General features: G+C 42.4%; 1 protein-coding gene across 5 annotated transcripts in view; it reads right to left on the bottom strand.

Annotated features, from left to right (window-relative positions):
- MYOF (myoferlin) overlaps positions 1–13,197 on the bottom strand; it is a 177,612-nt gene that overhangs the window by 56,018 nt on the left and 108,397 nt on the right. For all 5 annotated transcript variants that reach the window (XM_069567540.1, XM_069567537.1, XM_069567539.1 and 2 more), the window contains 6 exons: positions 12,723–12,847; positions 10,437–10,543; positions 7,846–8,038; positions 6,210–6,365; positions 3,332–3,463; positions 1,292–1,455 (listed from right to left, as the gene is read on the bottom strand). In XM_069567540.1, coding sequence (XP_069423641.1) covers positions 1,292–1,455; positions 3,332–3,463; positions 6,210–6,365; positions 7,846–8,038; positions 10,437–10,543; positions 12,723–12,847 — 877 coding nt within the window. The remainder of the gene's footprint in view (positions 1–1,291; positions 1,456–3,331; positions 3,464–6,209; positions 6,366–7,845; positions 8,039–10,436; positions 10,544–12,722; positions 12,848–13,197) is intronic.

The following is a 13,197-nucleotide window of genomic DNA, read 5'->3' on the forward strand; positions in this document are numbered from 1 at the left end:
AGACTCCAGGGGACACATACTTGCCCCCTCCACTGTTTCTTTCTTTTGAATAATAGCCTTTGAGATGTAACTCATATACCCTACAACCCATCCATTTAAAGTGGGCCATCTGTTTTCTGCAGACCTTTCAGCATATTGGTTTAGAACTGCTTTTGGCACCCAGGCTAGACTTGGCTTCCAGCCCTGTCTATACCACTCAGCCACAGTCTGTATGCCTTTGGACAAGTGACTTAGTCTCTCCACGTCTATTTCATCTTTAAAGTGGAGATAACACTGTTTTTTTGTTGGGAGCTTTTTGTTGAGAGATATTCTTTGTGCACCCCACTCCAGTACCCTTGCCTGGAAAATCCCATGGATGGAGGAGCCTGGTGGGCTGCAGTCCACGGGGTTGCTAAGAGTCGGACACGACTGAGCGACCTCACTTTGACTTTTCACTTTCCTGCACTGGAGAAGGAAATGGCAACCCACTCCAGTGTTCTTGCCTGGAGAATCCCAGGGATGGGGGAGCCTGGTGGGCTGCTGTCTATGGGGTCAAACAGAGTCTGACACGACTGAAGTGACCTAGCAGCAGCAGCAGCAGCAGCATTCTTTGTGTGTCTTGCATTTCTAAACAAAGGCTCCACAACTTTTGTTACAATCTTTTCAAGGATGTTTATATGAGGAACAACCTCAAAAGATGCAGTTTCTCTCCAGAGCAAAGAGCCAGCATGCCTACTACACATTATAAATGATTTGGATGCCCTAAGCTCAGGATTCCTGTTACACAATCCTCTTCATGTACAACTGTCACCTGGCCCTTTTTTGTCACCCTCTAGGAACTGGGGCTCAGAGAATGAGAACAAATATTGATGCTCTGGTACTGCTCTTTGCAGTGGGCCCTTTGTCTCTGCTTTGGGAGTCTAAAGTCTCCTGCCAACATCCACGAAATTGTGGCAGGTAACCTAGCTAGCTTGCAAGGAAGATAAAAAAATCTCAGGCTCTTCATGATTTTTGACACTACCTATCTTGTAGGATTGCAATCCAGATTTTTTTTAAATGACACATTGCTTGACACATTCACATGTAATACGTTCTCAGTTATGTTGGTACCAAGTGCTTTTTTATACTTTTTTGTTTTATTATGAAATATTGATGACATCATTCAAGCTTCTGTGAGTTTCTGTGGACTTACTTCTGCTCAGCGAGTGTTATATAAATTTGATCAAGAATGATGATGGAGAAGATTCATTTAGCAGTTTCTTAGGAAAGACACCATTACCATCCTTTTTTCCTCAGAAAATAGAAAACTTACCTTCTTTCAGGATCAACTATCCAATCTCCTTCCCATTCCCAGCCTTTTGGAGGCAAAAAGAATTCCCTCTTGAGTTTTATTTTTCCTGTGACATCGGAAAATTTATGACGACCCACTAATCCGGAAGTGCCCCATTTTCCAAACATGAGAGCTTGATTTTCATACTGTTAAAAAGAAATTGGAGAAACATAATCAGGGAGCAAGAAATAAAGCTAACATATAAACTTTCAGGTCCATCTAGGACTTAGGCTAAACAATGAGAAGTGAAAAAGCTTTATATTCAGAAGGTATGGACCTAAGTTGGACTATTACTGATTTTGCAACCTTGAGTAAATCATTCTTCTCTCTAAGACTCAGTGTTCGCATCTGTAAACTGAGGATAATACTCCCTTTCTCATAGGATTATTCTGAAGCTCAAATGTACAAATGATTGATTGTGAGAGTGCTCTGTAAACACTGATATATCACGCAAGTGGTTTCCACCATTATTTTGAACGGCTCCAAATAGTTCTCTGAACCTTTTAGATACCTACAAAAGCCCTCAATTTATGAACATGTAGTCTTCTAAAAGTTTATTTATAAGTCGGCTGCCTAGAACATGGGGCACATTTCCCCACAGAAACAATATTAGAATTAATGGCATATTTTCTAGGCAGCACAAAGGACCCATCTGAAACATGAAGGTCCTTTAGTACCCAGCCTCTGCGTGGTCAAAAAGTTCTGAGCCTTCACTGCTTCTTGAGTATGGTGAGTAGGCCAAGACCTTTCTGGAAGCAGGTTTTGTGACAATGGCAGAGCCAGGTTTATAGGGCATTCCTTCCTAAGTTAGGATTTATAAATCTACAATCTGGTCGGTTTTACACTATGTAAACCATAAAGAGGGTTGAGATTTGCCAGTGGTGAGAGTCTCTGGGTCTAAGCTGACATCTCCATTTGTCTGCTGATGAGCTCACTGAGCACATGATTTACATAAGTAGCTGGGGACTTTTTGGCTAAAGGAGGATGGAAGACATTTGAGTAGGGGCCTGGCGAGGGACCTGGTTCGATTCCTGGGTCGGGAAGATCCTCTGGAGAAGGGATAGGCTACCCACTCCAGTATTCTTGGGCTTCCCTTGTGGCTAGCTGGTAAAGAATCTGCCTGCAATGCAGGAGACCTGGGTTCGATCTCTGGGTTGGGAAGATCCCCTGGAGAAGGGAAAGGCTACCCTGGAGAATTCCATGGACTGCATAGTCCATGGGGTCGCAAAGAGTTGGACATGACTGAGCGATTTTCACTTTCATTTTCAGGAGCCTACTATGTGCCAGGTAAAGAAAAGCAAAACTAAAAGACGGCTATGGGTTTTCTTGCCCAGCAAGAAGATCAGAGCTACAATCCTGAACCAGCAGTCAGGTACAGTATAGTAGAAACACAATTACAATTTAGCTAGAATGAAGATAGTCTTCTCCTCAATCATTTGAGCATGAAGGCCCATCTGTAAAAGAATGGAACTCATCGGAAAATTGTCAGAAGACACCCACTGACTATATCTAATACATTTATATCAATAAGCACTTTGAATAAAAGAAATACATCTAAAAGTGGAGTTAGTTTTAACAGTTTGTGAAAATTGTTTCAAGGGTTTAACTCTAATGAGACTTTGGATAAACTAAGTGGATTTTTAACCCAGTGAAGGATTTACAAATTATCTCTTACTGTTTTTAAAGTATTCAGGCAGTATTTTCTTTGCCCCTGGGCAAACCCCTCTGAGGAATGAATCTTCTATATTTTAAAGACTCCAGACACTTTGCTATATGGCAGAAAACAGACCCCAAACAGGCTTCTCAAGGTTGGCACCTCTCAAGCATTCTTCACTCCTGGGGTGCTTGTGTGTGAATCACACTGGGGTGTCCCAACAAAGACCTCCAGTCAATCATTCCCAGCCCCCTTAGTGAAGGGCTGTTGGATGGAATTTTAGTTAGCGATTATGCTGGTGATTGATTTGACATCCGAACTGAAACATAACAGTGGTCCCCCACAAAAAGGAAAAGATAATGATGTACCATTTCAGCAAAGACGGTGAATGTTCCTTCTGCAAAGCTATTGAACTTCTTCTCAACAGCACTTAAGCCCAACCAGATGTTCACACGCAACTCCACAGGCACCTTTGGTCCGTTGTTTTTTTCTTGTGGATACTGTGAGATGTATAATAACATGAGCCGTTATGCCAGGCACAGCACAGACTGCGATATTAAGCTGAAAACAAAAGTAGACTGGACGTCTAATCATTGTTTTCAACAGTCTAATTTTGTTTGTGCAGCTAAAATATTTCCAAATGACCCGTCTACAAAGATTAAAATAACAACTAAATCAGGGACGCCTGGGTGTCCCTGAGACCTTTCCAGGAGGCTCATGAGGTCAAAATTATGTTCCTAATAATACTAGGATGCGACTTGCTTTTTTCACTGTATTGACATTTGCACTGAGGGAAAAAAAAAAAAAAAAAGCAAGCGTGGATAAGACTCCAAGCTCTGCAGCAGGAATCAAGGCAGCAACAGCAAACTGTACTGGTAGTAATAGTTTTCTTCATCACTCTCAGTGAAAAAAACAAAATGCCAGTTTCACTTACGAATTCCTTTGATAAAGCGGTAAAAATGGCTAATTCTAAATCATGATATCCCAATACATGTCTTTTTTAATATTTTGTATGATGAAATTCTGCTGTGTATTTGTATATGTTTTGGAAAAGATTCTTATGCAATCGAGCTGTGAACTGAACTAGACTTTTTTTTTTTAAATGGAATAGCTTTTCTTTCTGAAACAGCAATTGGCTGCCCAATATGGTTATTCATACTTGGATGTGGGGCAGATGTTTTCTCGAACATAAACAAGTGAGCTTTGTCACGTCAAGGACAATAAGTGACTTTATTTTCTTGCCAATGATAAAATTCAAGGTTTCAAGTTAAAAATTAGAATTTTGGAAAGTTTGTTTCTGCCTTAGTGGGTGAACCTAACAGCATCCCAGTACATCAGAGCTTTTATTATAAGTGATATTAATGTGACTTTTTATTGTATGATGAAACGTGTCAACATTGGGAAGATTTGCTTAACTCAGTGAACGAATATTTCCCAAATGGTGAAAGCTTTACGTTACAAAAACCAGGCATGGGTAAAAGCCATTCAAAGTACAAGGTAGACCAATGGATTTTAATGTAGCAGAGAACAAAAAGTTCTCTGATATGGTTTCAGCTTCCATATTGCAATTAATCTTTTAAAAGCTACCACTTGAGTTTGGTGTTGTATCAAAGATAAGTACCCACAATTATCTGTAAAAGTTATTCCAATACTCCACCCTTTTCCAAATACATATGTGAGGTCAGATTCTTTTCATACACTTCAACCAAGCAATTCAGAGCATCAGACTAAATGCAGAAGCAATTTTGAGAATTCAGTTATATTTCTGTGAAGCCAGGTTTGCAAAAGTGCAAAACAGTATCACTCAGCATTCTGATTTTTAAAAGGAAATAGTTATATTTTATAAAAATATATAGTTTGTTAAAATATAATGGATTATAGTTATCTTAAAATAGATAAATACTTTTTAATGTCAGTTTTAATTTCTATTACAGTAAATATTGATAGATAGGGATGGGGGAGCCTGGTAGGCTGCCATCTATGGGGTTGCACAGAGTCGGACACGACTGAAGCAACTTAGCAGCAGCAGCAGCAGCATGTACACAGATGCTGTTTGGGGTCTCCAGTGATTTTTTTTTTTTTTGAGAGTGAAAAGAGGTCTCAAGACCAACAGCAAAAAAAATACCACTGACTTAAATGGCTACCTAAACTGGGTAATGAGTATTAACAAAATCAGTACATATATACAACATTCTCTTAAAAAGCACTTTACTGTTTATCCACTGAGTTCTAAAACCCAATACAGAGAATACCACTCTGCCTCCTCTCCCACCTGCTGTGAAGTTTTATTTATTAATCAGTTTGCTTCCATGCAGTGCTGAGGTCAATTATAATTGTGGTTCTATCTTAAGTAAAATTTATTCCACCAAGAGACACTTGAAACAAGATAATCACCTTGGTTCTATTTTCACCCTCTTGATTAAAGAGCAAAGAGTGCATTTATTAAAAGTTAGCAGATATCTCCCTGTTTTAATGGAACATTCTCCCGTGACTGCTTTTCTCTCTTTCTATTTTTCCCCTGTTCCTGATATTCTAAGGAACTCAGGCTGAGTCTGGAAGGGAGAGGGATGTCAAAATTGTATCTGGCAACTATTTGGATCTCTTTGTTTCCATCCCCAGCCTCCTCTGGTTCTTCTTATGCACACAAGGGAAGTTCTTAATCCAGGGTCCTGGGATGAATTGATGGGTTCTACAAAGCCCCTGAATCATATGCAGAATGTTGGAGGCATCTGAGATGTGTGTTATTTTGGAAGACAGGGCCAGTAGCTTTCATCAGACTCTTAAAGGAGTCCAAGTCTCCAAATATGTTCAGAACCCCAACCCTAAAGTAGTAATTCTCAGAGGTTTTTCAATTTAAGGACCCATTTGATTAGAGCATAGATTGCATGGACTACCTATATTACCTTTGTTTTTTTCTGCTTCCCAAACACTCACTAGTAGGAAAGGCAAGAGTGGCATTGCCTCACAAGAGACATTAGAAGTGGAAAATTCATGCCGGAAAGCAAAGCATTCACAATGCCATATTAACATTAGTGTCACAGAGACCTCTACGGAAGTGTCCTTGATTGAAGCCTGCAGACCTCAGGCCACTCTGGTAATTACCACCCTGGAGGAAGGACCAGAAGAAGCTGCAATGGATCAGGATGGCCCTAGCCATTCAGTGGCTGGCCAATTATAAAGCAGCCCTTCCTGGGAACATGGGGTTTGCCCTCAAGTACTTCACGTTGCACAGAGAGGAAGCCATACCTTCAGAAAGACGGTCTGGGTTTTCCCACAGAACTTCCCAGACGCATTCCCGCCGCTGGTGGAGTATAAAACCTGATGCGCGGGAATGCGCGCGTAGGCCAATCTCTTCTCTCCCCGGATCATCCAGATGATGATGTCAGGCATGCTGTTCTGAGGCTGGTCACAGGAGGGGATGAACAGGAAGCAAAGCTGGAGTTAGTCTAAATGCAGAAACACCGCAGAGCCTGCAGGCTGGACCCTCAGGGCTCCATTTCTCAAAGAAACAACAGGGCTAGGGCGCTGCTGAAATTTCTTCCGAGGCTCTTGGCTTCCAGAACCACAGGTTGCTGGCCTGTGACTGGCCAAAGGGAACAGAGGGAAGCAGAGGGCCTTCACCTGCCAAAGGCCCTTTCGACAGAGAAACTGTGTGAAATACCCCCTTTTCTCTCCCATCATTTGAAGAAAGACGTCCACAGCAGTCAAGGGGTTACAGGCTTCGTCCATTTCACAGGGCATAGACAGAGCATCTCTACCTCACAATCCGACATTTTCCAAATGTGCGGTATTAACGTAGGTATTCAAAACCTCTTTTTTTCTGATTTTAAAGCTGATATAAGCGCGCCATAAAAAACTTTGAAAGTAACAAAGCATTAGTGAAAAACAAAAATGTCCTGTCATCACATGTGTTTTTCAAATGTCCCTCTACTCACAAATGTATTACACTTGCCCTCCACCTCCCCATCTGTGGGGTCAGGAGGGAGGGGCCTCCTGCTCCCTTGTCCTTCCAACCCACAGAGGTCAGTGGCTGCCGACAGTAATCCAGCACTCACTCTGTGCCCCACACTGGGCTAAGGCCTTTTCACTCTTCATCTTCTTTAACTTCGTTAAGCAGTGCTAGAAACGGAGTACTACTTTCCCCCCCATTTATTTATTTTAAATATGTCTTTCTTTTCTTGTTGGTTGCGCTGGGTCTTCATTGCCACGTGCAGGCTGTTCTCTAGTTGGGGCGAGTAGGGGCTACTCTTTGCTGGGGTATGGGGTCTTCTCGTTGTGGTGGCTTCTTGTTGTGCTGTTGGGGAGCATGGGCTCTAGAGTGCACAGGCTTCAGGGGTTGTGGCACTCAGGCTCAGTTGCTGTGGAGTATGGGCTTAGTTGCTCTGAAGCATGTGGAATCTTCCTGGACCAGGGATCGAACCCATGTCCCCTCGGCAGGTGGATTCTTAACCACTAAACTGCCAGGGAAATTCTCTTCATTAAATCTATGGGAAAACTGACGCTTAGAGAGATTGAATACCTTGCCCGAAGTTAGGCATGGTAGATCCAGGATTCAAAGCCAGGTCTTCTTGGTCCCAACCAAAGGTACCACACAGATCCGCTACTGTATCACTCTAACTGAAATGTTCTCTGATTGTACCATAATAATGACATCGTGTCCATTATGAAGACCTTTCCAGGACAACCAACTCAAAATTCTTCTACCCTGACCTTAGTGATGTTTATCCATTAGCATCTCAGTCCAATAACTCCTTGATTCCATCATCCATCACGTCTGTTCAATGTCTAAGATGATGTACTAGGTTTTCCCACCACCATCTCTACCCCTGGTGCCATTCTGTGGAATCCCACTTCCATATCAGATGAAGTTTAAAAGCCCTACCTCCTCAGTCAGCTGCATTAATTTATCGAGCCAGTCCTCGATTTCCACCAGTGTGGACCTGACCTCTGAGACCTCAGACTGCATCCTCACAGCGGCCTCATGTATCTGAGAGAGAGCTCTGGATCGCAACTTTCGGATCTGAGTATCGAGAACTGTGACATTAGGTTTTCCTTCTGTGAGAGGCAATGTGTATCTAAAATGGAAAACAAAATAGAATATGCAGAATGGCTTATTGGGTTTCAGAACTATCAAATTCATTTACAATTGGTTTCAATCTTGGAAACCACACCAGTTTCCTAACAGACTCTACAAGAGTGAGCACAGTAAAGCTGAAGGTGAATGTACATGGCCTTGGCAGAGCAGACCTGCCAGACAGACATGGGCATGCAGGGGGATGAAAATTCCAAAGCAATTCCTTGGGTTTGACCCAAGGCCTGTGGAATCACTGGGAAGAAGATGGAAACAGAAGCAACAGCTGCGAAGAACTGGCCTTCCCTTCTTTTGCTTCCTATGATCACTGTACAGACCCACAAAATGAAGAAGGAAGGGACATTTGGAGATTATTTAGCAGAAGACTTCTTAACCTAGGGCCCATGCACCTTTAGGCAGTCTGCGGGAGGCCTCTGGAGGTCTGTGACTCCCTGAAACTTATAAAGAAAAGTGTCTGTCTGGGTTGGCATGCAGTGTGACATCATGATAAAGATGGCATCACGATGAAAACCAGAGGCTTTAAAGAAAAATATCTGGGTACAAGCCCTGACGCCATCATTTACTACTTTTGTGATGGTGACCAGTTACTGAATCTTTTGTTTTCCTATCCTCAAGTGTGGGAAAATAATATCTACCTTTAGAGTTGTGGTGAGAAGTAAGTAAGTTAATATATGGCGAGCCTTTTGAGCAATGTCTACTGCAGAGTATGGCAACCCACTCCAGCATTCTTGCAAGGAGAATTCCATACAGAGAAGCCTGGTGGGTACAGTCTGTGGAGTTTCAAAGAGTTGGACATGACTGAGAGTGCGTGCGCACGCACGCATGCACGCACGCACGCACGCACACACACACACACAGTCTAAGTGATGTTGCCGTCATCACTGTCATCTCATCAGATAATCAAAGGGGCCCATTCCCTCCTAAAAAGGTAAGAACCCCTTGTATAGGTCAAGCTCCCACTAGAACAGCTGAGCTGGAGCCAGAATTAGCCTTTTTCTGCCAGGGCCTCCCTCTCACCAGGGTTGCTGATGGGGTCAAAGTGAAGTTGTCACCTGTTCCAGGAAATTCTACTCTCACTGTCTCTACCTACAACTTTCACTGGTTAGAATTTCACCCAGACTCTTAAGGAAATCCTAGCTGACTTCCCTAAACATAAATTTCCTAAAATTAAAACGTATCCAATTTGATTCTTCAAGAAAAAGTATAAATAGATATTTTTGTGTTTTGCTCAACAAGCCTTGAAATTCATAGGCATTTTCTACATGAAAGGTATTACCAAATGATATTGTTTGGCTTCACTGGTAACTATAGCAATATATTAGAAGGGTTAAGTCCCTGAAATGATTCTTTGAGGCAAAAATATAGATGGAAGCTGTAGTTCAAAGGCCACACATAAGATGTTCAATAAATAGATATGGTAGTGGGAAACACACGGTAGGAAAAGAAGTTAATAAACCCAACTCCGGGCCTCAGATGAGTCACTTCACCTCCTTGGGCTTCTGTTTCTTGGGCCTCTTTTGTAGACAAAATAAGAAGATTGGAAGAGATGACCTCTTAGGACCCAGATATAAATTCTCTGCATTTAAACAGGCTTCCAGCTGCGCTTTAATCTCAGCTGCATCACAATTACCTAGCCAAACCACTAGAGGGCGCAAGGAGACTGGGAGACAGTGTTCAGGCGTTCGCTCAGAGGCGAGGAGGGTGGAGGGGGCGGGTGGACAGCCCCGGCTTACTAGTGTAAGTTCCGAAATACTCAATATGCTTTTCTTTTGGGACTTCCCTGTTAATTGGCCAACATTTAAAATGAGTTCAGAATGATCACTTCCGCCTTTGATTTCCAAATGCCCACAGATCTGAACAGTTTCCCCAAGTCATAAAGGTTCTCCAGCTTCACCTAAGGCAGGCTTGGCCAGAGGACTCATTAGGATCTGATAGTAGAGTAAAACCGCTGTTTCTGAAAATGTGTTTATGAATTAAGAACGCTGTTCTAAATGGTTCTAAAATCAATGCCCCACCATCAGATCCCATTCTCTGTGGGAGCCAGGAGTCACCTTTCCTGGGGTGGTGGGCACACCAGAGCTGCCTGGAGGCAGAGGCCAGACAGACCAGCCCTCCCCACTGCCAACCCTTCCCCTGTGGCTGCACTGGGACGACTTCCTGGAGGGGGGCTTCAGCCTCCCTCCGCTGCTTTACAATTGGCACCAGCAGAAAGCAGAGCTCTTCCTGCTGGTGATTCACAGACTCTTCCCTTTGGAGAAACTTGGCTGATTCAAATTATTTTTCTGGCAAACACTAGAAAATTCTGGAGACTCTTCTGGTCTTACAGTTTAAGAGAGGGGAGCACAGCTGGGGATTCTAGAGTACAAGTAAGATCACTGTACCTTGTGTCTTCTATAACTTCCTCGATGAGCTTATGCCACGTTTTTGCCAGTTGGTTTGAAGGAATTTTACCTTGTATCCCTGCTTTTAGAGCCTCTATGTTTGATTGCTGAAGAATATGGAGAGGGGAGAAAGAATTGGTAATTGTGCATTATACCCGACAAAGGTTTAACTTTTATTTTCAAGAAAAATACACAAAAAGATTTAACAGAAAAATGAAAGGTTTTTTTTCCTTTACATTTAACATGTTCCCCACAGATTAACACTATTTTTCTTCAAACTGAAACCAACACCGATAATATAAAGTAATAAGATAACCTTTTCCTATAACTTTGACCTTTGAAATGAAGCAAATTTTATATATTCAGAAAGTAAATAAAAGAAAAAGCAACAAGGATGGGGGGAAGGAACCCTAAAATGGGATGCAGAACACGAACAAGTGAACCTAACTACATTTCAGATGAATAACATAATACACTGAATTAGCCCAAGTAACTTTTGAGCACAATGATTCCCTCAGTTTGAAGGAAGGAAAGAACCATAAGTATATCAAACTCTAATTAGATCTGTTTTTCCCAGTACTTTACCTATGGAGAGCTAAACAAATGAGTAAATATATTGAGGATAATGGAAGCTGGAGAAGGGAGCTATAAATATGGGAACAGGGAATACTAGAATAAACCCTGTAATATTATCAATAAAATGGAATGGAAGTCATCCTTATAAACGCATTGCATTCAGTATACTGAGAGATATAAAATATGCATAGGTACACACACATGTATGTGTGGTTTGTCTGCTGAGAAGGCCTAGAAGCAGAGACATGTCAGTAGTAGTGAACACTCCAGGACCCTGCCAGATATTATTCTTTACATTCCTCTGCCACTAAAAGGAACCAGGGCTCCTTAGAGAAACTGTGGTTCCCGAGTTGGGCCACAGAAAGTATAAGATCAACCCAGAACGTACTATTGTGTCGCTTTGAGCATCTACTAACAGAGACGTTGAGGGAGAGCCCACCATGGTCCCCAAAAGTCTGACCATGGAAATGCACCGTCCTGTCCAGATTATTATGGAATTAGGACAGTGAAGAGAGCTGATGAAAAGACTGAAGATGAAAAAAGCTGGAAATACACAAAGCTTAATTAGAATAGAGGTGTGACCAATTCCCACCAAGTCCCTTGAGATGGAAACTTGGAAATTAACACCACAACCACACTGTGTATCAATTGTAACTTTGTTATGTGGACAGTTATGCCTAAGTTAAATGTACAGTTCTCTTCAATATTGTCTTTGAAGCATAAAACAACATTTTCAGATTTTGCCATGGAGTCTTAGCTCAAGTATATTCCAGGACCCCTCCGCATCATGGTACAAGGCTGACAGAGGTTGGAACATCTTAGACGAATTAGTATTCATATAATTTGGAAATCAAAACACTAATACCAGATGGATTTTATCAGTACCTGACAGAAATAACTTAGCATCTTTGACTTTATTAGAAATATCCCAACCATGTTTTTCTCCTCTCATTACCATCAACCAGATGGCCAACCACAGATGTCACATCTAGGCAAGTTCCCACCAGAGGGAACTCTCCCACCTGCAACAAGAAGGTCCTCTGAACCCACTTCTTCCACAGTAGGGATTTTTACTGCTTTGACAGCAAAGCTCTAAGGGTTGCGATATTTCTACTGGAATGAACCATTCTCCACACCATATTCCACATACAAACTATGGAAGAAAGGGTGAGCTGCCCTTCTGCTTCAACATCCATCCTCTCGTTTCTGCAGTAAGTGAACGTGCACCGGGACATACGCCTGCACAGGCCTGAGACTGCATTTCCCAACTCTCTTGCAGTAAGGCGTGGTTGCATGACTGGATTCTGGCCGGTGGGAAATGAGGAGAAATCAAGTGTGTGACTTCTGGGTCTTTCCCTTGAAGGGGAGAGCCTGGGTCATCTTCTCCTTTTCTTTTCCCTTTCCTTCAGACTGCAGGGGTGGTGTAGTGGTGAGCTGCTTCTCCCTTGCAAATGCATAGTGATAGCAGAGCAACAGGTGGAGGGGGCAAGGGCCTGGGTGCCCCAGTACCACCGAACCTCCACACCAGCCTCGGATTACCTACCTCAACTGTTGCTAAGGAGACAGTGTTCATCTTGCTTACCGTTATATTCTGAGGTCTTGTGGTACCTCAGATACCACCTCAGTAGCCTAACTGCATTCTAACCTGCATTCTAACTAATACACAATTCATCCTGTTTGGTGAAAAGGAAATGTAGAAAAGAAACTCACCAGCCTTTCTGCCATGACTAGGAGCGTGTTCACAGCATCCAGGCGATGACTAATATCCTCCCAGTAGGAAGTCAGTGTAACAACTGGCTTCGAGTGGGCCCAAGGCAAGTAGTAATAGTAGTTTCCTGGTGTAGAATATTGAGGGTCGGTGAACACTGGACAGTTAACACATTTATTGAAGAGATGTACAAACTGGACTGCTTGGTTAACCATAGGCCTGGGGGTGTGGTCTGGAGTAGTCTGATTCTTTCATTTTATTTAATTAAGCAACTGAGGGATAAATAGAAAGTCCGTATTTGTGCAGCCTGCTTTGAAAAATCTCTCTAAAAGGCCCTGGTAAACCTAGCACAATGATCTCAAGATCTTTTGGTGATTTGGGACCATGCATCTGAGCATCACTGATAATTACATAACAGGGTAGCAGGAAACAGAGCATAAGAGATCAGATTATATGTGTTTGTCCCTGAAAACGGTT

This window comes from Ovis canadensis, chromosome 22, assembly GCF_042477335.2.
Source record: "Ovis canadensis isolate MfBH-ARS-UI-01 breed Bighorn chromosome 22, ARS-UI_OviCan_v2, whole genome shotgun sequence".
Classification (NCBI taxonomy): Eukaryota; Metazoa; Chordata; class Mammalia; order Artiodactyla; family Bovidae; genus Ovis; species Ovis canadensis.